The sequence below is a fragment of the Elgaria multicarinata genome, chromosome 3 (assembly GCF_023053635.1).
Source record: "Elgaria multicarinata webbii isolate HBS135686 ecotype San Diego chromosome 3, rElgMul1.1.pri, whole genome shotgun sequence".
Taxonomy (NCBI): Eukaryota; Metazoa; Chordata; class Lepidosauria; order Squamata; family Anguidae; genus Elgaria; species Elgaria multicarinata.
In genome coordinates this window covers 62,883,309-62,910,787 of record NC_086173.1, presented here as the reverse complement: position 1 = coordinate 62,910,787, position 27,479 = coordinate 62,883,309, and the positions used below count along the sequence as shown (strand labels likewise).

Genomic DNA, 27,479 nt, shown 5'->3' with positions numbered 1-27,479 from the left:
CCCTCCAAATCCTAACCACACATGCACACACATACACACAATTTAGTAGTGTCAATATATTTTATCTTAAAGATGCTTTACATGTAGAATACAAAAATACGTCCAAGCAGGACATGGTGCCTGATTTACTCAAAAGGCTTCCCATGGCAGGACACAGGAAGGCAGCAAGGCTCAGGAGAAGCCTCACCTACTTTGAGCTTGAGGTGTGGGGTGCAGGGGACAACGAAGCCCCACATCCTATCTGGGATTAGTGTCTTAGGGATACAGTAGGTAAAACTGGGGCTGCGAGGTGTAATTGAAGGAGACCTTCTCAGCTCCCCCGATAATCAGACAGTGCCCAAACTACAGTATTGGGATGCAGCACAGGGTAGAGGCCCAGCATTTGGGAGTGTGTGTCAGAAAGGGAGTGAGATACAAATAATTTAACAGAGGGAGCTTTACAGGTGTTAACTGGGCCACCCTGGGAGGTAGGTCAGTATGACGAAGTGAGCAGATTAGTCAACACAGACATTGAGAAGGACAAGCCCAAACCTAGACAGCAAGAGGGCCCTGCTGCTGCTGCTGCTGCTGCTGTTCTTGGAGATGGCTCCCAAGTGTGGATGGGAAGCTCTTTGTGCAGAAGAACTCCCTAGAACCAGCCCAGTAAGAGCATCCAGCAGACGTGGGTGGGTGGGTGGGGAATGCCACTGGACTGATGTCCATACGGCACGAGTTGCCAGGGGCTAGAAGCCCAGCTGCAGACTTGGGGGGGGAGAAAGGTAGAGAGCGGAAACCATGCTTAGCTCTGCGAGAGTGACAGGGTGTGGTGCCAGACAGAGGGCAGGACAAAGCCACACCCATTCAGAGGGAGAGGCAATCGCTGCGGCTCCGTGTACGGCCTTTCGACAAAGTTGCCTTACGCAGCGGTTCACAGTGCTGCGGTGGCTCCCAGCCAAAAGACGTTTGAGACCACTGAGCAAAATGGATCCCAGCTCAAACAACCGATGACAGGAAAGCATCATCATATGCATTGGAAGTTACAGGGCAGGACTGCCAACTGCAGCTCTGCTAGAAGCTTTGGGGCAGAGTGGGGGCCCTAGCGGCACAAAGGAAGGGAACATCTCTAGATAGCAGGGGGAAAGTATTCCCTCCCCCAGCTTCTTTACTTTATAATCTGGTGCCAATGCTGGCAAGGACCAGGAGTGTCTAAACTGCATCTACTACCCAAGTCTTACAGAAAGCTAAAAGGATCAAAGGGACATGAAGCAAGTGATACACTCCCTAAGGGATTTGCGCACATGTGCGTTCGAGAAAGAGGGAGCGAGATGCACATGACTATGGCTAAAGAATCAGGCCCGCTGCAAGGGAAAGAACTTGCCAATATCTATCTCGTACCAAAATAGAGTGGAGGTGGACCAGCAGAGGATGTTCATGCTGGGAGAAAAGCCAGGGAGAATACCCTCTTAAGGCTCAGTCTGCTCAAAGCCGATATTCACAGCGAGGAGCTTTTGCTGCACTCTCATGCCCCCTCCCCTGTAAGGTTTATCAGGGCTGCCAAAAGCCAGCTCAGTGCCTTCCCAACCCATCGCCCATGCTGCTCTGTGGGATTCCCCAGGATTATTGCCCCTCAGGATACCAAGACCAACACGTCACCCTCTTCAGCTTGAACTGGAACTCCAATTATGCTCTCCCTCTTGCAAGGCGAGGCTCAGAAATCATCTAGGAGCAGCTGCACCTCCCCAAAAGGAGCAAACTGTGGGAGCCGGGTGGCGGCCCTTGGACTGGACAAAGGAACTGACAGTATGGGCTTCTGGCTGGCTGCACTCAGGTCTGAGGGACTCTCTGTGCCGAGAAAAGTGGGAGGAAGCAGCAGCAGCAGCGATTCTGCCCCTTGTTCACATTACACTCCAGTCACTTATTGCTCTAGGACTTCTCCAGCCCCGACGGAGAAGAGGTGGGTGGCCCAGTATTGAGGGGAGGATGCTGGGATGTGCCAGGCCTGCCTACCAGCAGCCCGCCCTATGGTCCTGCCTGCAGGGTCCAGCAGAGCACAAGAGTCCTAGTAGCGCCCAACCTTGGCGTCGCCAATGGCTCCCCAGACATCAAAGACAAACTCGTCGGGAAAGGCAAAGTCACCCAGCTGCTCATCCAGGGCTTCAGCAAATTCATCCGGATTCTGCTTGTCCTTGCCCAGCTCCACCATGGTAGCAGCTATGCAGGAACAAAAAAAAAAGTAAGAGATGAGCACCCGTTCTACCCCCAAAACAGCTCAGATGCAAAAGCCTGGCGGCAGACCCAGGGACAACCTCATATTTGTTCCTGAGACAGAGCACAGGAAGTAGAGGTAAGGTGTCCACACCGAGGGGAGATGGGAGCACCCACACGGATGCTGCTGTTGGATCATCCAAAGTCTCTTAAGACTTGTGGTGGTTTAGTATTCAGATTAAAGAGCGAAGGAGGTGGTGACTCACCCAGCTCCGTATCACGAATGCCCATGTAGCTCTCCAGAAGATCATCAACTTTCTCAATGGCCTTTTCCTCAAATGCCGATGGCTGTGAAAAGGAAGAAAACAACGTCTGTTGGAGACGCAGCAGCAATGCGCCTTTTCCCGTTCCTCCCTTTTCTTATAACTGGAAAAGCCATCCCAGTGACTTGGCAACAATGAATAAAATGTGGATTGTGGATCTAGTATAAGGGAAGGTGGCTGCAATGTGACTGAAGGGTTTTGGGAGGGATGGGAGGGAAACCTAGGTTGGTTATTTGGGAACCACGTAAGGCTCCACCTCTTCAGAACCAATGTGAAAAGACCACAGAAGACCCCGATCTGGAGGTCCACAAACATCGGCTTGGTGTACTAGCCAGTCTCTACTGGTGCTCACCACCAATCCTCTCCTCCTGCTTCTCTGGGACAGCAGAAGTTGAGAGGCAGCAGAAGAGATGCTTTTTAAAAACCTTTCCTTCTCTAACACGACAGCACAAGTGAGCGCTCAAGTGAGCACAAGTGTATGTTGCCGAGTACCCTTCTCACTAGAGGACCAGGGACATGGATTTGTAGACACTGAGGAGGCCGCATGGCTCAGTGGTAGAGCCTCTGCTTTGCGTGAAGGTCTCAGGTTTAATCCCTGGCATCTCTAGGCAGGGAAGGAAAAACTCCTGCCTGGAAGCCTGGAGAGCCATTGCTGCCAGTCAGTGTCGACAATACTGGGCTAGATGGAACCATGGTCTGACTCAGTATAAGGCGGTTTCCTATGCTCTAAACCATTCTTGGAAGGAAGCAGAGCCCCCAGGACCTTCACATGGCTGCTTATCTTCCTAACAGACATCGTCGGGCTTGCAAGGCACACACCTGTTCCTCCACAGTGGCTGGTCCCTTGGCCCGTAGCCGCAGAGTGCCCCTTCCTGTGCCAAGCTGAGCGCTTCCACTGTGTTTGCCTCCTGCAGACCTCTGACTGATCATATCTGGAAGAAAGCAAAGGAAAAACCTGGTGAGTTCTGGTCCAGTTTGCACACTTCCATGTGCTGGGGCCATATGAACGAGGCTCTCCTGTACTGACTCTCAACCATTCCTGGCCATATGCAGTTTTCAGCTGCTGACATGCCACTGCTGACTGTGTTAAGGTAGTTTGCGTAGTATGCCAAAAGCATAGAGGCGGGGGTGTATACACACATACACAGCTCTGACTCAAAGCTAAACTGGCAAACCTTTCTGTCAGGATTACTATGCACTGAAGTGGTCATGGGTTTAGGCCTCAGGATCATCCCATCAGAATCCAAAACCCAAGCAAGTGATAGACCGTGCACATGCACGGCATCAGTGGGACTGGGGAGGCTATTCAGGATAAGAAGCACGGGACCACATGTGCCCACCAGAAAGAAAAGAGCAGAGTCCTAGAGCGCGTAAGAGCATCTGGGCAGGCAGTAGCAGTGATAGGACAGTATTTCCAGGAGGGCCTGTGGGGAAGGTTGGAAGGTAATGGGGGAGTAACGGCAGGGCGATCACCAGGCAGCGAGTTTGGGAAGATATTTCTTGAAGGTATTTCTAAGCCAGGATTTTTAATGGCCCCAAACAACAAAATGCTTTTTCATTTCAATATGCATCTGGCCCATTTCCTTCTCACATCCGAAAGCATAAAAATAATAATCGTAAAAAAACATGCCTGCAGAGGTCTTATTTCCACAGCCTTTCCCAACACTGTCCTGTGAAAGCACCTTCTTTTCTCTAGAAACCATACTATATTGGTAGCTCCATGTCTACGTGCCTCTTGGAGCACCGATAATTTCAGCTAAAAAACCAATTAGAGCTGCTAAGAAGGAGGGGTGGGAGAAAGAGGGCTTAGCCCTGCTTCCTTCTGCTCATCAGAGCCAAAGGGAGACCCGGGGCTTTCTAAGGGGTTAAACGTATCTGCAGCACGGAATTCCCAGAAAAGGGGAGGAGGCCAAAGCGCAGCGCTGCAGGACAGCAGCCATCAGCCAGCATCAGACATTCTTCCCATAGGCAAGAATAGAAAGTGTGATTTCTGAAGAAACCAGCTGAATCAACAAAAAGGGAACTACAGGGCAACAGAAGGAAGGGAGAGAGCAAAAACATCTCTGCCCCCAACAAGCTTTCAGTTTTGCTACTCAGTGATTTAACTAATCAAGGCAAGCGTTACCAAAAAAGCAAGAGAGACGAGAGAGCTCTGTTGGACAGATGTGGCACGGTTGGGGGGGGCACTTTGCATGTTACAAGGAAGCAGTCACAGAGTTTGCACAACTAGAGTGTTTCCTGCTACACTTCCAGGTATCATTGCACATTTCCCCTACAGGGAGGTGCGCACGCTCCCAACACACATACAGAATGTCCCCTTCACATGATACCTGGCGTCATGGAAAGGGGAAAAAAAGCAAGATCTCTTACTCCTGCTCCCACCCAGCAAAAGGTGAGCTCGGCAAGGTTCTCCAAATTCCACCTTGAAGCTCATTCCAATTCAAGCCCATATCAGATTGTGAGCTTTTTCTTTTCACACAAAAAATTGTGCGTATTTTCATGTGCATTTCCCCAAATGTACCCATCAGTTGTGCACATTTTTGAAACCATGCATTTTTCTCCAGTTGACTAAAGCAGCTGGGCACACTTTATCCAAGTGTGTGCATTTTAAACAGGGTTTTGTTGTTGTTGTTTTATTCCATGAATCACACTGCAAGCTTGGAAATGTACAGACTTCGACCACAATTTGTGCTCCGGTTGTATTCTGTTTCAGGAGGTGCAAATTAAGTAAATTTTGGTCATGAATGAACTGAAACAACTTTCTCATACATCCCAACATTATTTAGATAGCCTGCAGCAGGCCGTGCATGTCTGCCTTTAGTACAAATCTAGGATGAACATTTGTTTTCCCTTTCAGAAAAGAGTGATTTTTATCTCTGTGAAGATTTGTCAAGAGGTTTTGCACTAACTCTACAAGCCTGAGAAAGCTGTCTTTGCTCACTTCCCCTGAACCGCCTGTTGGGTGGTGAAACTATCAGCCGCAATGTCTTCATCTTCTTGCTGTTGCCCTGGTTTTTCAATCACTTTGTGCCTCCGTGGGCATTATTGGTTTGTAGTGGTTTATCCAGGACCTGCCTCTCTGACAAGGTGGTTTAGCTGAGCATTCTTTACACAGTGGCAAACATCGGCCTTGCTGCTGATCTGGATGTTTCCTTCATTGTGGGTTATGTTATGCTGCTTATAAAACTTGTTTTCTGACTTCCTGGCAGTCTGTATCAAAGGGAGCCTTGTTTCTAAGCCAGTGAGACTCACCCTAGCAGTCTTGGTACTTAAATGTAGTAACAGAAAGGGCATTTAGATGTAGGATGCTCTTTTTGCATAGGTTATACTGAGAATGGACAAGATTCTTTTCTATAGACATTTTTTATTTCAGACACTGAATTTTTACTCACAGAATATTGTGTAGAAGTACATAAGCACAGAGTCTGATAATGTTAACAATAGATACCAGATTTTACTTCCATGGAGTAGGTGGGTAGCATTAGATTAGTATTTATGCATTTCATAAATTTATGCATTTCACCTTTTGTGATTTGTAATTATATTATAATTACTAACAATTATATACCGAAATACTTTTAATGCATTGGGACAAATCATTGATAGTCTCAAAATATTTGTAGGCTGGAGTCACTGAACTTTGTGTTTTTCTGCCACCTTGTATTGGAAACCTGCGATTCAGCACTAGTTCAACAGCACTAGTTCAACACCCTCACGCCCCAAATCAAGCTTTCTAAAATTGTGTTGGTACAAGGCCTGAACACAGTGCAAATTAGAGTTTAAATGCTCATAAACACAGAACGCATATGAATCTTCAGCAGAAAACATTTGCAGTTACGTTGCGGTATGAAAAGGGGTCATGCAAACCCACCCACGGTCTATCCATTTAGAACTTTCAATTCAGCAAAGGGAATTCATAATCCTCTTTTAGCCTTCTGGATGCATTTCCACGAGAGACTGTTATAGAGAATTTAGATATGCTCCATCTTTAATCTACTAGAAGAATCATTCTAAAGAAACATCTCCTCCTATATGTACCTGCTCAAACCCTTAGGTCATCATCAGAGGGCCTCCTCTGGGTGCCCCCGCTGAAGGAACTGAGGCAAGTGGCTAGAATAGTGAGCGCCTTATCAGTTGTGGAATCCCATTTAAGGAGGCTCACCTGGAGCCTACACTGTTATCTTTTTGGCACCAGGCAAATACGTTACTTTCAAAGAACCAGCCCTTCGACAGGCTACATGCAGGAGTGAGTTTTTAGGAAGAGATACATTTTGTGTACAGGGAAGTAAACAGCCAGCCTGGCAATGCAGGTGTGGGGTTTCATTTTCAAGACACTTCAAAAGGGTGAGAGAACATTTAGAAAAGTTTTCAGGGAGCACTAATCCTGTGAGGCATGATAACTGGTAAGGGTCCAGTTGAGAATATTCAATTTCTACAGTTCATTCCCACACAGTATGTATTTCTCTGGGTTACTGAGAATAATTCAGTTCTCCTTACACTTCCCCTCTTTAGTATTCAGTTGTAAGCTCCTTTGATGTCAGCAAAGCAGCTGCTCTTCCTTAATTGGACATATATTAGAATATTTGGTGGCTTGTTCTCCAAGAACAAAACCAATAACAAATTGCTGCCACCCGTAACTATTTTGTGGAGGATGCTATAACAACCTAATGCAGTTGATAAAGGAAATCCTTCTGTAAGGGCTTACTATGGAGACTTTTTTTTTCATTTCTGGAGGTTGGAGAGCAAATCCTTATGTAGAGATTGCTATGAAGGTCTTTAACTGGAGATAGTCAGGTTTAAAAGATATACAAGCAGTTAAGTTCAGGACTCTGCTTCAACTTCTTGTCTGTTAAGCAAATTGACCTTCTAACTTCCTCTCCTGGAGATGTTGAAGCAGGGATGGGGGACATGTGGCTCTCTAGATGTTGTTGGACTGCAACTCCCATTAGCCCTAGCCAGCATAGCCAATGGTGAGCAATGATGGGAGTTGCAGTCCAACAACGTTTGGAGGGCCACAGATTCCCCATCTGTTTGCTAAGGGATGTTTAGTCCTTTTCAGGAGAGTAACAGCTCCCAAAGGGCAATTTTCCTACTGTCATTTCTAGCCAAAAGCCCCTGGGAAAAAAAGTTCTTGCTCATCATCTGCCTTCCTAAATTGGAAAGCTTTCGTGTTGCTCACCTGCTCAATTTCGCTCATTTGAATTAAGCTGGGGTTCTTCAAGGAAAACATTGTCCAGTTAGTGCTTATGGGGGAGACCATGAAGCCAGACTCCAAGATACAAAGGGCAATGGGCAGGAGGAGCGTGAAGACAGAGGCACTCACAAGAACATCAAGTGCAACTATCACTGGAAGGGTGAAGAGCAAGTGGACAAAAATACTGTAGCATTACCCCTAAAATCAGTATTTGATCTCAGTCCATTAGCAGCAATGTAGTGCTTAGAAATAGAGAAGCCGCTGCCAATGCATTTTTCTGTATATTTCGCAGAATCCACTTGTCTAGTTGAATGAGTTCAAAAAATCCACACAGATTTCCTGCCCTAGGAGAGTAGTATTGCCTCACATTCATTCAAACCACCACTGTAAAAGAAACTCTATCATAACATAAGTGTGTGATGACTCTTGGGCAGCTTTGATAAAGGAATTAAACAAATAAGTGCTGATGGTGTCAAATTTGCTTTGTTCCCTGAAGAAAAAAACCCCTCAACACCCCAATTTGTGGGAGGTAACCCCTAGCGTGTGGTCCTGGAAAAAGAACTGGCAGGTTAAACCCCTGGATGGATTGAAAGAACACACTATTCTAGGAATGCAGCTGGAATGAGACATCCCTACTTTGTCATGATAGTTCTAGAATTGTTTAGTTTGTCAGCTTATGAGGCAGATGCATGCACTCCAGCAATTACACACTTCCGGGTAAGCATATTCAAAAACTGCTAGGCAGACTTCCAAAGGAGGTCTCATTTTAACGGGAAAGTTTTCATAGTCCCGTTCATAAAACATTCATTCTTCAAAAAGGAAAAAAAAAAAAGGCTGGTGTTTTCAATGCTGGTGCAAATGTGAAGAAACCTTTGCAAGATGTATATTCTCAATGTATAAGACATAAGACATAAGAAACACATAGAGTTTTCAAAACAAGAGGCAACAGGCAACCCGAGAATGAATACTTGGCACCCATTCTTCGTACCGCTAGCTCAGCCTTCACTAATCTGACACCCTCTAGATGTATTGAACTGCAACCCCCATCATCCCCAGCCAGTAAGAGCAATGACCATGCTGGCTGTGAATAATGGGAGTTGTGGTCCAACAAATCTGGATGGGGCCAGGTTAGGGAAAGCTACTCTACCTCTTCATTTATAAAGGAAGTCTTCACCTTAGATCCTCTATAATTAGTGAGAACTGTCTATATACAATGAAGCATTCTGTTGAATCATTCTTGTATCAGCCAGATGAAGTGAACCGCCCAGAGAGCTTCGGCTATTGGCCGGTATAGAAATGAAATAAAGTGATTCCCGATTTGGATGAGAGTCCAGGGCCTAATCTACACCTGCCATTTTTCCCAGGATTGTACCAAGGTTGTCCCTACCGGGCCACATGACACATAGTTGATCCCGCGGTGATCCAAGGACAACCACTCCGTTTTCCTGGGATGTCGTTGACTGCTTTTTCCCTGTTTCCCCCCTCCTCTCTTGGGAAAACCCCAAAGTCCGTGGGCAGTGTGGGCCCCTCTCCTGAGGTCATCACTGTTCCTTGCAAGTAGCAGGGATCAGCAAACAGGTGACTAGGGGCCCATGGGTATCGGGGTGAGGGGGAGAGCATTTTCACCATGTTCTGGATGGCGCTTGGCATCTTCCGGTGCTGAGTGTGTGTGTTTGTTTTTAAAAATCACAGCTTTGTGCAGGATCGCAACAAGTGTCAGGAGCTGTAAAAACAAACAAACTTCACCCAGGGTGGCTCTCCTTTAATTCCAGGAGGACTCGCTGACATGTGGCCCCTGAGGGACGTTCTTGGAAGCTGGAAACCTCACCATCATCCCTCCACAATCCCCAAAGTGCTGCAGGTGTAGATTAGGCCCAGACCTTCATTTTAAGGTGTCAGTAAGCTGTCTTTACTTTTCTCCACTTCTTCATAGTAACAAAAAAGGCTGCCATACACCATCTCAGACTATTAATCCAGCTAGCCCAGTACTGTCAACACTGACTGGCAGTGGCTCTCCCGGGCTTCAGGCAGCAGTCTTTCTAACTGTACCTGGAGATGCCAAGGACTGAACCTGGGACCTTCTGCATGCCAACCATGTGCTCTATCACTGAGCTACAGCCATTCCTCATATATGTCTCTTTCTTAAAACTAGAGAGAAAAGGGACATGTCAGAGACTAATATGCCTCTCTGCATTAAAGAAAGCATCTGCTTCTCTCTCTCTTTGGTACACAGTTGCCCACCCTGGGTTTGTGTCACATCTATTGATCCTTCACTTAAATACACTGTTCCCTGGGAGCTGCCAGATTGCTCCACACGTGACGCCTGTGATGATGTCTGTAATTATGATCACAGAGGGGTTCCTCCAGGGGTAATCTCATAGCATGAAATGCCAGTAGGTGCATGCATGTATGTTTTCCTGTGGTCATCTCCAGTGATCTTGGCTCATCATGGGACATCAGCAAGCACCCCACCATTCTAAGGGGGTGATGTCACTGGTGAGACAGATTAATGGGGACATCCTGAAACTACATGAGTTCTGTTGATTATGTTGACTGAGAATAAAAGCCATTTCTCGCAGATCAATAACCAGACAGTAGGAAGTGAAACTCAATATCCTGTCACTGCCACCAGTGAAGACTGTACTATCAGCCTTTCCATTTGTCATATTATATAAGCCTAAGGCAAAGAGAAGGGGCCCTGCACAAACACTGCAAGCCAGACAATGGCTCTCTAGTCAACAGGCCAGGTCAGCTTGATAGCCCAGCTACATGTCCAACAAGCTGGGGTTTGCAAAACCCAATTATTCCTTGGTGGGGGAGGGAATTGCTTGCTCACAGCTTCCTGGCACCATCCACAGCAGCAGCTGCCTGGCTCCCTACCCCTCCAACGTGTACACACACACACACACACACATGCAGGCTTCCAGCATTCTGCTATCCTCCAAGTGCAAATCAGTGTATCATGGGCTGCATCTCTGCCAGGTTTAAAAGCGGGAAGAGATGTGGCCCTGACAGTAAGTTTGGCCCTAGACATGGTGATGGGCTTGGGCTTCTCTCAGACATATGGCACCGTAACAAGACATGAAACAGCTTACAAGGGAATTTACCTGACACCTGGCCAGCCTTGAAAACCAATACACTGCTTGTAGGGAAGGACGGGGTGTAAACTTAGTGAGGCCTCTCTGTCTCTTGCTTCACTGGCTACTACTATGACATGGCAGATTCACACAAGACAGTCTCACAAGCTCTTACATAGGGGCACAGAAAGAGGTTCCCTCTGCTGTCGCAAGTCCTGCTCTGCACACTCCTTTTAACGTGTGCATTTGGCCAGAGAGATTAGGCTCTCTCCTTTCAGGAGGACAGGGCTCATCCTGGGCAGTGGATTTTCACAGACCATTCTCCAACTGGAGAATGCAACAGCTTCTAATGCACACATACAGTGTGTGTGTGTGTGTGTGTGTGTGTGTGTGTGTGTGTGTTCACCCAGTTCCATTGCTTTATGCAGCCAGCATCCCACAGTTACATACAGACCCTAAATGGGCCTCCACAGTGGCTTAGAGTCTGCTTACAGTTCCCTACAGCAGGGTTGGGAATGCACAGACAGAAGCAGTGCAAATAAAATGTCTGGTTGTTGCATCTACTCTGGAAGGAACGTGTGTTTGGCCAGAAGCTGGATATTAGATCGAGATGTTCCTGGCCCTGTTCTTGTTAGGTTTCCAATCTGTGCCCCCTGCTACACGGTGTGGACATTCCATGGCATGGAATAATCCTAAGTGGACAACAAAACTCATAGTATTCTTGGCTGGCCCTGCCTTGAGACTTGGCTAGGTGTCCAACCAACAATCACTTCCATCGCTTTACTGAAGACCTTCAGCTTACTGAAGAGCACCAAGCACCAATGAAAGAGCTAATCTGAAGGAAGAAGTCAGGAAGTGCAGCAAGTCCAGGATGATCAGGGGTCTGGAAACAAAGCCTATGAAGAGAGACTGAAAGAATTGGGCAAGTTTAGCCTGGATAAGAGAAGATTGAGGGGAGACATGATAGCACACTTCAAATACTTGAAAGGTTGTCACACAGAGGAGGGCCAGGGTCTCTTCTCGATCATCCCAGAGTGCAGGACACAGAATAATGGGCTCAAGTTACAGGAAGCCAGATTCTGGCTGGACTTCAGGAAAAACTTCCTGACTGTTAGAGCAGTACGACAATGGAACCAGTTACCTAGGGAGGCTGTGGGCTCTCCCACACTGGAGGCATTCAAGAGGCAGCTGGACAACCCTCTGTCAGGTATGCTTTAGGGTGGATTCTTGCACTGAGGAACTGGACTCAATGGCCTTATAGGCCCCTTCCCACTCTACTATTCTATGATTCTAAGTCACAGGGGCACATCAACGCAGGCCATCCATCCATCAACTGACTAAGAGCCTATGAATAGCAACGGGAAAGAGAAGTGCTGAGTGGGACCGAAGAACTAGAGCACATGGAACTATGGCAAGGAGAGAATGTATAGACAAGTTCAGTGGCAAGACTGAGATTGTGCTCCTTAGATCCCAATTTGATTCACTTAAGGAGAGTCCTAGCACTGCTCTTCCATCAGTATTACAGCAAGAGAACTGGGGTGGTTTAGACTTTACCCACAAAATCAATCAGCAATAAAAAGACCAAGGGGAAGTGCTGCTCTAGCAGCCCATGGTGGACTCAAAGGCTTGTATCCGCTGCAGGAGCAGCTCCAGGATATTTTTACATTGTTCCTACCCAGAGGCTCAGTGTCTAAACAAAATGATATCTGAAAGGGATGCTCGTGTTGAAGGATGGAGCCTGGCAGTAACCAGGCAAGACATCAAATCAGCTTACGTCATGGATGGAAAGAGTAACTGGGGATTTCTGGGAAGGAGAGTTTCAAAGCAGGATGGGCACATGAGGACAGTATGTGCCTAGTCACAATCCACATATAGGTGGGGAAACACAAAATGCTGGCCCTCTGGACCACCAGGTCCCGTTAGACTCCGGAGCTAGAGGTACGCAGTATATGTCATCCTCTTGACTTAAGACCTGAGATTGCACCAAGAATTTGTACTTGGCTAATTTTAAGCTGGCCTGATTCCCATTCTGTGGGAATCATTTTATTTTTAATCGTAATGTCATTTTGACATTACGATTAAATCGCAATGCTGAACATTGACTGGTTTTGCATTTGCTTACAACATTACCAAAAACTCAAAATGAGCAAGTTCCAGAAGTATTGGGGAGAAGGTTACAAAGATGGCTGAAAACAAAATTTTACTGGACCCTATCATTATGCCATTAGGCTGCCTTAATGGCAATGGAGGAACTGACCTAGAACTTGCTTTACGCTTAGTATCTGCAGCAAAAATACATTTGGCAAGAACTCTCAAGTACCAGTCATAAGTATTCAGATAATATCCACCACCCAGTAACAACGTACTGAGCTCGCTAATTTTCAGCCAGGTATGCGAAGGCAGACAGCAACACCATAGATTTGTTGCTAGTTGGACTCTATTTGACCCTTTTTAGGATGAGAAGAGCAACACTACAACTTGGGACCATAAGGCTAGGACAAATCAGCGGATCCCAAAATGGCTTTCTGGGAAAGCAGGACCTCTTGGCAGAACCATGAAATCAGTTTTGTAGCTTAGCTCTCAAAACTTGGGAGATACTTGTGCAGGTTACAGAGCTAAGCAGGTGAGTGAATAAAATAAGGGAGGTCTCAAAAAATGGTACACTATCCAGGCAAGAAAGAAAAAAAGATGGAGCTCTAACAATTAAGGTGCAGCCTGAATTTGGAATGAATGAATCAAAAGTTGTAGCAGGAAAAATGGTTATGTCAGGAGTCTCCAACCCATGGGACCATTTGACATTTTGAAAGTATGCCCTGGACACCACCACAAATTGACTGTGGTAGGGGTGATGGGAATGTTCTTTAAAAAATGTTAGGAGTGCCCCCTTATCTGTGTTAATGTGCACTGTGTGTATGCTACCTATTCTGGTTTCTCTGTCTCTCTCTCCTTGGCTCTTTTCTTTCTCTCACTCCTACCCTCTCTCTCTGACTTCTTGTTTCTCTCTCATCCCCCGTTCTCTCTCTCTCTCCTCTTTCTTTCCCCCCCTCCTTTCACTCCTTCTTTGTCTTCCTTCCTTCCTTTCCTTCCCTTTGGCTTGTTTCTCTCTTTCTCTGTCTTGCTCCTCTTTCTCTCATTCGCTCTCTGGAGTCTTTCTTTCCTTCCTTCTGACTCTCTGGCTCCCCTTCCTTCCTTCCATTCCATCCTTATCTACCTATCTCTTCCTTCCTCCCTATCTCTCTCTTCCTCCTTTATCTGGTTCCTTTCTCTTTCTCTCTCCCACCCTCTGATCCCTCTTTCTTCTTCCCACCTCTCTCTGGATCCTTTCTTCCTCCACTTGGCCTTTCTCTGGCTTATCTCTCTTTCTCTCCCTCTGGCTCCTCTTTATCTCTCCTTATTTATTTATTTTATTTATTTATTTATTAGATTTTTATACCGCCCAATAGCTGAAGCTCTCTGGCGGTTCACAAAAATTAAAACCACAATAAAACACCCAACAGGTTAAAAACACAATTACGAAATACAGTATAAAAAGCGCAACCAGGATAAAACCACACAGCAAAGTTGATTATAAGATTAAAATACAGAGTTAAAACAGTAAAATTTAAATTTAAGTTAAAATTAAGTGTTAAAATACTGAGTGAATAAAAAGGTCTTCAGCTGGCGACGAAAGCAGTACAGTGTAGGCGCCAGGCGGACCTCTCTGGGGAGCTCGTTCCACAACCGGGGTGCCACAGTGGAGAAAGCCCTCCTCCTTCTCTTCCCATTTCCATGCAACTGAATGGAACCATTTCTCCATTCATTTGCATAGAGTGAGAAAACGTTCATTCCTGCTGAAAATCGGCTGAAGAAGGGAAGAAGTCCATCCACTGCCAAGGATCCTGTTGCTCCAAGGGTCCTTGGTAGGGGGTGCACTTCACCTTCCACTATCACCCCACCCTCCCTCCATTTTTTAGCAGGTTTTTATTTTTTGCTTCCTAAGAAAGCATATGTGGGATCGTTCTGCAAACTTGTTCAGAAAGCGAAAAAGCCCCCAGCCAAGATCAGGCTGAGGTGCTCCCAAGCTATTTGTACTGGGGGTGGGGGAATAGCTTGGGAGCACCTCAGCCTGATCTTGTGGGTGGCAGTGGCACTGGTGGGTGCCATGTTGGGGACCCCTGGGTTATGTTGAAAATGTGTTCATTTTGTGCGTGTGCGTGTGTGTGTGTCTCTCTCTCTCCAGGATGGCTGATGTAGCCAAGGACAGTAACATCTACACTAGGGTATTGCAGGGAGAGGAAGGAATCAGGACAGCCACTTCTGAAGCACTAATGAGTATTAATCCAGCACTGGGGATGAAAGTGAGCTGTGAACGGCGGGCACACGCACAACCGCCGCAGCCAAGGAGGAAATACCTTGGAAATGGAAAATCATCATCCTTCCCAGAACTGTTCAGTGACTCACTCAAGGAAGAAAGAATTGGCAGTGGCAGAAATGATGGATAATCGTAACAGCAAGCAGCAGGGAATGTGATGCTTTTAGAAACTGGAAGTCTCAGGTTTTATTCCGGGTAACGGGAGGAAGTGTTATGAGTAGCTGATGCACCAGGAACACAGTACCCCGTGGTTTTGTATCTACCCAACAATGTGGCCTTGTGGCCAGACTCTCTGCTAAGGAGAACACTATACACACAGAAAGATTCTTAGTACCAGCATCCAAAGACATCCTGCATGGCGACTAGCCTAATGCACCAGGGAAAGAGAAAGACAATAACAGCACGAGACTGTGAACAAAAAGGAGCTGGATTCTGCCCAGAAGATAATTACTAGCACAAGAGTAATCACCACGCAGAAGATCATGAAACAAACAGAGCTCCGCACATGTCCTCAATGTGGAGCTTCCTGCCCGACTCCTCCCCAAGGGCTGGGGCAGTCCAGCGTCAAGCCTGGCTCCACGTACCTCAGTTCCTCAGAACTCCTCTGGGATACTTGGACACAACTTCTGTGTCCTTCCTCTGCCGCCACCAACACTTCCTTCTTATACCAGCTAAATGCAGAACACCTCCTTTAGAGGCATAACAAAGCTTCTGCATAGAGAAGCAAGGGTCCACCAATTTTGGCTGGCCAAGTCAAAAATTGTAGTCACTAATGCACGCGCGTGCACACAGAGGCATTTCCCAAGGGATAGTTTTTGTGTGCGGGGAGGAAGAACATGCTGTTGGGAGAGAGAGGCAAAGAGAGCACAGGCTTCAAGAGCTGAAGACGGTTTCCCTCTCTGTCTCTCCCATGGAGAGAGCGGCATCCGACATTGCTCCTTGCCTGGCCTTTCCTGAGGAGAAAGTGAGGCAGGAAACATTTGCTCTTTGGTGGTGCTGCCCAAAGGTACATGGTGTGGCCTCTAGAGATCAGTGGCCACAGTGCACACAACCCGCCATGCCTTCCTCTCGGGAAAGGGTGGGGGGAAGCTGATTGCCACACAGCACTACGCTCCTCGTGGTGGGCCTGTAGAGAACCCCCAGAAACTTTGCACTACAACTTCCACAATCCCTGACTGTTCTTCACAATGCCCGGCGCTTGTAGTTCAAAACATCTGGAAGGCATTGCGCTGCCTACCACTGCTTTACTGACTGGATACAAGTGACCTAGTGAAAGTCCACTTGCATGCCAACCCAGGCCCTTGTCTTGACGGCCTCGGGTCTGCACCTTGAGGCCCCCGAATTGGCGCTCCTTCCCAGCACCTGCATGGGAAGAGCACCAAATCAGATTTGCCACTGCTGCCGCTGGCAGAACTGAGGAGAGAGGGGACAAATGGGGCAGCCAGCTCTCCTCCCTCTGGCTGCCCTGTTCCTTCCCATTTTTTTTATTTTTAACCTTTAGATGTGAAGGTTTGCATCTACAGATTAAAAATTAAAAAAACCGGGGGGGGGGGAAGAGAGGAATGGGGCAGCCAGAGCAAGCTCAGAGGGAGGAGAGCCGGCTGCCCCGTTCCTCCCCCCTCCCCAGTGCTTGCCTCCCTGCTGCCCCTTTCCTCCCCGCCCCCGTTTTTTTTAAAAAAATATTTATTTAGTTACAGTGTGGAGCCCAGAGCTCCCTGTCTTCCCTGTTCCAACACCCCCTTTAAATTTTATTTTATTTGTCTTAAAAAGGTTCCGCAGAGGCACAGAGCCTCACTTCAAGCTGAAGTAGTCGAGGTAAGTACCTGACTTTTTTAGCACGGAGCTTTGGGGCTTTGCCCCTGGATCCCTTTGGAGCGGTGGCTGCGTCATGTAGATCACCTGCCGCCACTCTGAAGCTACCCCGGGGTAAAGTGCCTGTGTAGACGAGACCCAAGACAGTTTGCTATCTTGAAGCAGGGTCTGAATGGTGCTCTTCCTGCTGCTGGGGCCAACAAGCCTTGCTGCACCCTCGGGAGACCCATTCCTGCTTTCATCTGTCTCCCCCTCAGCTTGCTTCAGCCTGCTGCATGCATGGCAGGACTGGTCCTGTCTTCTTGCCTGTGGGGGATGCCTGTGGGTGGAAGCAGGACTTGCTAGCTGGTGCCATCCTGACCTCTGCTGGTGAGAGAAGGCTGCTGTTGCAGCACAGTTTCAAGTCAGCCCGAACTGCCTCCCAAAATCTGTCTGCTTCCCAGGGTGTTTACACTGAACACCCAAGTTGTTATTTGTGCAGTGTGAATGTTGCTAATGCAGTGGAAAGAGTAGAAGACAGGCTTTTGAAAAAACAAATGTACGGGTCTTACTTCCATATTACATATCATTGTAGTGCAAAAAGCCTTTTTAGTATTCTGTATGAAAACTCAGACTGTCGTCTCAAATCACAGGGTGCCTGGGTGGTACGCAGCTCCTGTGCCACATTTATGCAGGCTGTTAAGTTCCTGCTAGAATCCTGAAAATTCCAGATACCCATTAAAAGGAAGTTGCTATCCACAACTGTTGGAGAGACGCTAAAAAACAAACATTGCTAAAATGCAAAAAAGGTGAAGGGAGGCAAGCCACAGGAAGCCTAAACCCTTTCAATTTAGGAAGAACCTTACTAAAACTTTTATCTTGTTTCAGATTAGCAATACCATAAAGAATATCACAGATGTAGTGCAATTTATCCCCCAGCTGTAGTTTGAATCTTCACCATGTCATGAAAATGATATGAAAATATTATGCAAATTATATCAATTACAGACAACCATTTAGGCCTAAGAGACCTCAGCTAATTTGAATAGCCAATCAGCAAAGATATGCTTGCCCACCCTGTTTAGATGGCTGTTGAGGCAATGCAGCAGCATCTGCTGGTCAGTTTACAGCACAACAGTCAAATGGAGCCATAAACTTATTTTCAGGGCTGATTGTACTCTGCCCTTAAAAAAAATAAAGTCAAAATCAAATTCTGCACCCAAGCTATTCAAATTCTGTGCCAAGAAAAATGTCATGGGTAAATTATGCAAATAATTTGCTTATTATTTTGCATAATTTATTCTGGCACTGATAGGCATAGAATGGGGCAGCAAGGGAAGGAGGAAGGGCACAGGAGGAAGAAAGAAACTCTTCCACTAATCAGCTGCTGGAAATTTTATTTTGCCACCTGTCTGGCTTCAGACATCAGCAGGCATTATCCACATATTGTCAAGTGTATCAATTAGCTTATAAGGGCTAGAAAAACATGCTCTTTAAAAGTGAATGCTGAAACTCCCAGGAAGCTGAGCTCTGTACTACATCCTGTGTGTTCTCTCTCTCTCTCTCTGCACATGTCATGGAATCATAGCGTACATCCAGCACGGTTTATTTTCTATGTCCCACCCATTTCTTTCTGAAGTAGCATACAGAAAAAGAGATTACCACCCTGGTTCCCATCACTCTGCCAGACACAGACCCTGTTCAGGTGAAACACTAAGCCACAGTGGTTAAGCATTCTAAGCTCAACGTTATGGCTTAGTGTGTCGTGTGAATCATTCCTAACCATGGTGGCTACATAACTACAGTTTAAGCACATTCAGTAACCATTTGCTGCAATGGGGCTAGCGGCTTAACCATGGCTTAGCGTGTTGTCTGAACACACACACACACAGACCAGTGCCCTAGTGTTTTTAAAGCAGGGGTGGGGAACCTCCTATGGCCCTAGGCCTAATTCCAAAAGATCTCTGAAAGAGGTCAGTTCAGAACCCTAGCAACAGTGGTCTGTCTGTTCCCCACAGCCAGATGGGTGAAGAGGGAGGGAGGGAGAGAAAAAAGAAGAGTGTGTCCGAAAGACAGACTCTATTTGCAAGTCCCCTACAGATTTCCCTGCCCTGCCCCGGGAATGTGGCCCTCGGCAGAAAAAAGGTTCCCCCACCCTAGCCCTAAACACACACACACTGCATCTTCAGAGATAGCACTTGCTATAAGAGGGCAAATGTTCCTTTGCTCAAAGTTGGGTGAGCTCTGCCTTATGGCAAACTTGCTTGTAAAATTTATAGAACTGTGGCTATGGTTCCCTCACAGACATCACGGAATCCTAACTGTGCCTGTTTTACCTGCAGAATTAAAATCTGTCTTGTGTATGTTACAAGCAAAATGGCAGCCATGTTTTGCTCTGATGAAGCTCAGTTTACAAGGTAACAAGAAACCAGTGTGCTGAAAGTACAGAATTCAAACACACCCTTTGTCAACTTTCTTCAGGTGTTTGCCAAGTGTTAAATAACTCTTCCTGCTTAAGAGGAACCATCCACCTAGCTATGAAAGGCCCATGGAATTCAGAAATCCTCTTTGATGTGTTACGTTAGCTAAAATTTATGGCAGGAGAGGAAGGAAAGTCAAGCCAGGGGAGATATGAAAAACAAGTGCCTCTGTTAGCTCTGCCAGGAAATGAGTTTTTAAAGAAAAATAATTTTGGCTTTGAAATTAAGATGCTTAATTGTCCCTAGAAACTCAAGAAAGAAGTTCCAAGATGACACGAGTTTGAGCAAGCGCTGTCATTGTTCACATGTTATCCCCTTGCTGCACTCTTGAAAATGAAGAGTCTTGTTTGGAAACTGTCTCGTTACCTCCAGTACAATGGTAATCAAGTTCTTTCGGCCTTGGTGTAATACTGAGGGAAAAGCCAGACTTTGAACCTGTTAGCTAGCTTCTTCATTTTCTATGCCTAATTCTGTTCCTGCCATGTTAATTTTAAATAATTATCAATTGCTGAACCCTGCAACTTTGGGGGAGGGGGGGCTGTGGGCACATTTGCAATTTGAAAAGTGTTCTGGACGCCATGTGGGAGATATGGCTGTTCGCAAAGGACAAGTAGCCTACCCAAAAGATGGGGTACAAGGCAGAGGTAGGGTCTAAGTCCGTCCCAACACACTAAACAACTCCTTTGACGCCACATTTTTAACACCAACAAAATCTGATTTTGCAGAAGGCAAACACCTTTTATCACCTCGGCCTCTCATCCAAGCAATTCAATCTCCCTGCCCCACTTTTTCTCTCACACTCTGGATCACCATGCATAGACATTCTCTCTTTCTCTCTCTCATTCGCACACACACACTCCATGCATGTAAACAAACATACACTTCGCTCCTTTGCCCTCCACATTGGGAACACATGGAAAACCACACTCACTCTTTTAGTGGGAAACCTCCTCGAACTCTTTCTCTCCCCCCCCCCCCCCGGCCTCTCTCTCATACACGCACAGCCCTCATCTATTCAGACATACCAGCACATAATCCTCTTCAACCTCCCAGGTTGCTCCCAGCTGGCTCCCCCAGCCCCCACTGGTTTCCTGCTTCCCTGACTGTCTAACAGACTCACCGCTGCCCTTCCTAACCTCCTTCCCACTGCTTACCCTAGCCTTTGCCCATCCTACCACGCAGCACCGAAAGAGACTCCTTTCTCTTCCCCCCTCCCCTTTCCTGGTGGCTGAGTGTGCTACAGAGGAAAAAAATCAGGAATCTTCATTTCCTAAGATGTCTCTGAGCCCCATATGTGACCCAATTAATAGGAAATTAAGGTGGCTGTGGTTGGTGGATCCAGCTGCCACTAAGATTTCTTAATTAAAAGTGGGTTGGGTAAGGCACTTTGACAGACTCCAATAAAGGTGCTGAAGGCACACCAGTGTCCATAGGTACCATGGTACTTAAAGTATTTCTAATGTTTTGCCTAAAGATGTTTTTAACATTTGATGCCTCTTCTAAACTCTAGAATGCAGTGGGCCTTTTTGCTGCTGAATGACTGACTACAGTAACTGAGCAACTCAAAGATCCAGGAACAAGTGGGCACAGACTTCACTCCACAGACGAGAGAGTTCCAGGCTTGACCTCCCAATCGACCAATGGATTGACCTGTGATGGCAAAATCTCCAGTCACAACTGACCCTTCATTTCCTTTATCTCCCCAACCAGTGACCAATTACCACTAGATCACCTCTACTCTTATATAATATCCCTCAGTTGGAACAGAGCGATAGTTTACTTCAAAAAACAGCACCAATGAGAAGAAACAGCACACAGGCAACTCAAAGGTTGGGGAGTTGACTACTTCTCTCACGCTGAACACTCTGAAGCTCAGACCCACTGGAAACAAGGTTTCAAAACTCCACTTCTCAGCAACCCAGGCAACAGCAGAGCCTGCAGAACATACTTACCAAAAGCCTTCCGGGGCTCCGTAAGCTTCAGTGTGAAAGTACGGCCTTTGGGCAAATCCTTGAGCATTTTGGCGACCTCATAATGCCGGCAGCCGATAAGGCTCTGACCATTGATGGATTCAATCATGTCCCCCACATTGATGACTTGGATCCGGTCAATAACACTCCCTTCCTTGATTCTCTGAAAACAACATATGAAATAGTCAATATGCAAATACTGTGTGTGCGCAAGTGGCAGAGAAGTTCATGATACATCAAACCAATGGCAGAATTATCGTTCTCCTGAATGCTTTTCTAATAGCTATTATTAGGCAACTGGTGCACCACAATCAACCCCTTAGTCTTTTGCCTCATTACATAACCTGTCATTCTTTGCAGTGTGGGGGGGCTGCCTGCACTGTCAGGGCTCCAAGTGGAGGTGACTGTGTACCTATGAGCAACAAGAAACCAAATTCTATATATAAAATGAACACCTCAGTCCCTTTCTGCATTGGCATCCATCATGATCTGAAACCACGGACATGATTCAGTGCTGAGCCTGCAACTTCTCCTTGAGAATCATGAATCGTGATTATACTTATATTTCTAATTGACTCACAATGGTTGCGAACAGCGGTCCAACCAGTCCGACATCCTGTTTCCTGCAGAAGCAATTGTCAAATACCTTGCAAAGGAGATATAACCCCACCCCACCTTCAAGCATTCTAGGAAAAGCACTTCTGGACCACCAGATAGCCTTTACATATACCTGTAGATACTAAGCTCCTGAATGTGTCTTTCCTGATCCATGTTTCCCAGATAGACTGCCCATACACTACATTATCATTCACCTTTGTTGTGTAAAGTACTCATTTCTGCACGGGGCTGCCTGTACAAGTGCAACTGTTCTTGGGGCCATGAACTGAACATGAATACTGTATGTAGCTTGTTTGTATTTGTATTCTGTTCATTAGTGTGTGGCATAATCACTATATGGATTAAGCATGGAGAAGGTTTACAGGCAATTCCCAATAATAGGAATGTAATCAGGAAGTCTAGCCTCCTGAAGGAAAGTAGAAAAGGAAAAGAGGGAGAAAATTAGAACTAGAGAGGATATTAGTGAGAACAGACTTTCACTGCTGTTAAAACCAAAGCAACCTAAAGATTCTTTGTTTATAGGATCTCCTTAGGCAAAGGTGAGAAGATCTGAAACCTTATATTAAATAATAAACACTGTGGTGTGGTGTTGTGACACTTTTAAAAGGGCAAGGACTGGACCCCTCCCTTTGATCATCCTGCGACAATACACAGTAATTTCCTTTACAATGGAGAGGCAGATAAACCCTGGGTGGAGTAATGCAATTGTTCATTAACTGCATAGTAGGTACCATGATATTTTTGGCTGATGCCATGTGAAGATTTCCTTTGCCATCCAAAGATACCAGACAGGTCTCCCTGCTACTAACCTCATGGCTTCTTTACACCTCCGCAAGAAAGTACAGGTTGTGTTGCTCCCGCGAGCTTCCAACTGCTCTGACAGAAAAGGAAGCATTTAACACCAATTCCTGGCCTGCCATTTATTTCCACCAAGAGAGCATGTATGGGCACACATGAGTATGCTGCGTCTAACTTAAGGATAAGTTCAGTTCAGTTGATAAAATTCAGTGCTAAGGTCCCTTGCAGCAGACTTCCCCGACCAGGTGCCCTCTAAATGTTTTGAGCTGCAAATCCCACCTCCACGGTCAACAGCCAGGTATGATGGGAGCTGTAGTCCAAAACAGGCACCAGGCTGGGGAAGGCTAAACCTACAGGACCACACGACAGCTGGTTTCAACATGCGTAATGCAGCATGGAAGAGGCCGTATGCGCAGAGTGGACATTGCAATCTAGTGCCTTTGCACATGCTCAGAACTATGAAAGAAGAGTGAGCTTCTGCATTTTCAAGAATGTAACTAGCAGATTATAGGGTTATGCACCGACTGTACCAGGGGATCATTAATAAGGCTCCAAAGAGGATTAAGGCTCTAGCAAAGCAGGCTTCTGCAGAAGCAGAGCTCTGCTCTACAAGGGCCTGAGACAGGGGTGGAGAAGCTTCGATTTCCCATCAAGAGCTGCATGACCTCAAGAGATAATCTTTTGGGGGTGTACATGCCAGCGGTGGGTGCAGCACAGCCAAAAGTGGGTAGGCCCACCCCTTTTCTCTCCCTCCCATCTACCCTTTTTTCTGGCTGGGGGAGGGATAGACTGCTCTCCCCAGAGGTCTGAACTGATTGCTGGCCAAGAGTCACATGAAATGAGGCTGAAGGCAGCAGGTTGTCCACCTTGGTCTAAGGACATATAACCTCTAAAGCAGTATCCAGTCATCCTGTGGATTCTCAGGAATTTCATATTTCTTTAAACAATGTTCTTCTGGTATTGTTAGTTCAAAAGGAAGTAGGGTGAAGCTGATTTTGTCAAATGAACAGTTTTCTGTAATCAATAGTGCAGATCCATTTCACAGTGCTTGGCCATGTCCCCCAGCCCTTGTAACTCTATTACCAACACCCCATAAATGATCTGGGATAGAATTAGCCACTGGTGAGCACACACACAGATATCAAGCCTTTGGCTTCTGTCAAAATTGCAGGAAGTTCAACTTTTTAAAAAAAGTTAACCTGCCTTGCTCCTGGATTTGGTTATGAGTTTAAAATAGGAAATATAGTTATCAATGCCAAACAAGCTATCATAGATATGATCTTCAGCCATCTTTCCCCAGAACAATGGAATAAAAATCTTCAACTATTTTACCCAAGAACAATAGATTAAAATTTCAGATTCTTCACATACAAATCAAACTCTGCACCCCAAAATATGTAAATAAGCACATCTAATTTTGTTAAATTTAATATTTATTCTGAACTATAAAATTTAAGGGTGTGTGTGTTTTGAGTTTATTTGTTTTTTAAATGTGGGAATTTTAAGACCATAAGGAACAGCAGCGCTGGATCAGAGCAAAGATCTATCTAGTCAACCCTCCTGTTTCTAACAGTGGCCAACCAGACACCTTTTTGAAAGCCTAAAGCAGAGTTACAATGTCTCAGTATGTGGAGCGTCCATTAAGCTATCATGGCTAATAGCCATGAGTAGTCCTATCCTCCATAAATTTCTCTAATGCTATTTTAAAGCGACTGACCTATCTTGTGGCAGAAAATTAAACAAGTTAATTATGTGTTACTTTCTTTTGTGTTACCTGCATCTATTGCCAATTAATTTAATTGGGTGATCCAATGTACGGTATTAGTATTGTGAGAAACGAAAAAAAAGAAAGTTTTCTATCCACTTCCTTCTCTGTCTACTTCCTCCATCATATTCCCTTTATTAACCTTTTTTTAAATTTGATGGGCTGAAACACTTTAGCCTTTCTAGACAGCTTGATTTATCAGAATTTAACTCTATACACTATCAAGAGACAGAATGGCCCAATCATCAAGCTTCATGTAGGAAAGGTCTCAAGCAGGTGTATTATAGAAACATGAGTGTTATGGAATCACTTTGTAAAGAGACTGCCTTCTCGGCCAGTGGGCAGAAAAAAAAAAGACTAATTGATCTTTGCTAGGAATGGGTGGGCTTGCTCTCCTAGTTCCTGTAAAGATATTAGGTCCCAGAAAGGCTCAGATAAAACAAGAATCAATGAATGAGGATTAGGGGTAAGCACTGAACTTAATACCCTCTTGAGAAAATGACTCTAAAAGATAAGCACTGGAGCTGACAGATTAGAAGGGACACCACAGGCAACACAGTAGACAACTGAAATACATTTTAAAAAATCCATAGATAAAATCCCGGTAAAAAGCCAGCAACTATTCAATAGGAGAGCAGATGTGGCCAAAACTATCCAAAGATACCTTGATGAAAGCATAGCCAGCACCATTGTCTGTGATGGTCAAGCCCAGGGCCTCCTCAGATTTGAACACCTCGACTTCCTTCCTCTGACCCTTTGTGTGGGCAAAGATGAAATCCTCGAGGCCAATCTGGCCACCCAACAACTTGTCCATATCCACTTTGTGGGTATTTAAGGTACAGAACATCACCTAGGAAGTATCAAGAAAGGATGTGTGACAACCTGATGCTACAGGCACTTTAGCTGCTTTTCAAGTAATACTCAAAGTACATGGTGTGGCTACTCCCTTAAGTCCCTGATATAAGGGACCTGCATGCTCTTGGGCACTGACCTCCAGCTTAGGTCCCCAGATATTTCCTTAAGCAGAGGTAGACAGACCACCACCCTAAATACATCCAACTATGTTACCTCCCAACAGAGCCAGTCATGCCCAGAATGTTCCGAACCCTGAATGGACATTACCCCAAAATATAAACATCATGTCTACCTCAACTGATGAGATTTTAAAGGCCTCCGCAATCTTGTTGTACAGTTCCTTGACATTGGTGAAGCCCTCAATCCGTCCAGTGGGGCTTCCGTGGGCAAGCTGGGTGTGGAACACCAGGCGAGGACGGAGGCTGGCTGGGGGGGGAGGAAGGCCGGGCTGAAGTGCTGCCACCCCTCCCGCACTGCCCACCCCCACCCCACCCAGGCCACTGCGAATGGGCTCAGCTTCTTCATTCTCCACCAGTGGTGGGGCCTTCTTCCGACGGCCTAGTCCAAGCGGCATGAGGGAGATGTGGCCAATCAGCAGCAAGGGTCAGTCACTCAAGATATGGACCTAGAGGTGGAGGGGGGCACAAATGAGATCAATAGTAAACAGCATGGAAACCCTGTAGGCCATTCAAGATAAAACAAAACAAAAACAAAACCAGGTTACAAGGAAAATGAAGAGGGCAGGCAGGTTCTGGAAAGAGACACTTTTTCACTTCCTGGGAGCAATTTTTAACATGATGGTAAGGGAGAGAGTACAGCAGCCTTGCAAGTAAGTTCACAATTTTAACAACACACTGGCCCACACATATCTATGGTAGTCCTTGGGTCACACGAATAGCCTGAAAAGAAGAGAGAAAGGAAGAGAACACACCTTTTGGTAGTTTATAAAAGCTTTTCAAGAAGACTGTTCTTACCACATATGACCAAATGGCTACCCATTGTAACTCTTGGGAACATTTTGCTCTGTTGCAGAAACTTGAGATTTCTCAGGCAATTAGTGGGTGCAGGTCCCAAACACTTTAACAGACAAGTATGCTGCACAGATGTGTGTGCACTGTATCACACTGGGCTTTGCTTGGAAATACAACACAGCAAACTTTATTGCTGAACTATGGAATCTAGAAGACAATACTTGCTGGGCCAGATAACTCTGGGAGATAGGCACATTGTTTGTTCTGGATGGGGTTGGACTCCCTCTTAAAGATCAGGTCCGTAGTTTGGGGTACTCTTAGATCTATTTCTGTCTCTGGAGGCTCAAGTGGCCATTGTGGCTCAGAGTGCCTTTTATCAGCTTTGGCTGGTTCACCACCTACGGCGTCTCCTGGACAGGGACAGCTTGGCCACGGTGGTACAAGGATTAGTAACCTTAAGATTGGATTACTGCAATGCGCTCTATGTGGGGCTAGAAGCTGGAGCTAGTGCAGAATGCTGCAGCTCAGCTGTTGTCTGGAACTGCCCCTTTTCAGCACGTAACTCCGTTGCTGAGGGAACTGCACGGGCTGCCTATTCACTACCGGGCCAGGTTTAAGGTTGTTGTACTTGTGTACAAAGCCCTAAACAACTTGGGACCAGGATACCTGAGAGAGTGCCTTCTCCCCTACCAACCAGCCTAGTTACTGAAGTCACTGAGGTCATCCAAGGGCATGCTCCTGGTGGTTCCACATAGACCTATCATCTGTTTGGAGTCCACCAGGGTAAGAGCCTTCAATGTGGTGGCCCCCCTCCTATAGAATTCCCTGCCTCTATACATGGGAGTTGCTGTGCTATGGCTATTGGGCGGTATAAAAATGTAATAAATAAATAAATAAATAAAATAAAACAAACATGTATAATCATCTCAGTAAGGCGTGGTCAGCTCAAGCCCTCTAGATGTGCCTAAACTTTCAATGATGTCTTATTTTTGGAGATCTCCATGAGTGAACGACAGAAAGAAAAAAACAAAATGGGGAATGTAAGAGTATGTATGTGGTTTTCTACCCCTTTGCCACATCATAGCTGATCTTATGTCCTGTC

The 27,479-nt window shown here is 46.0% G+C and overlaps 1 protein-coding gene across 1 annotated transcript; it reads right to left on the bottom strand.

Annotated features, from left to right (window-relative positions):
• Positions 1–1,663: 1,663 nt before the first annotated feature.
• GIPC1 (GIPC PDZ domain containing family member 1) lies at positions 1,664–26,031 on the bottom strand. Its single transcript, XM_063120497.1, has 6 exons — positions 25,699–26,031; positions 25,216–25,401; positions 21,353–21,533; positions 3,327–3,439; positions 2,451–2,532; positions 1,664–2,190 (listed from the first exon to the last, which is right to left on the bottom strand). Exons 1-6 carry the CDS (start codon positions 25,978–25,980, stop codon positions 2,039–2,041), a joined length of 996 nt encoding a protein of 331 aa, XP_062976567.1. The 5' UTR covers positions 25,981–26,031; the 3' UTR covers positions 1,664–2,038.
• Positions 26,032–27,479: the final 1,448 nt, after the last annotated feature.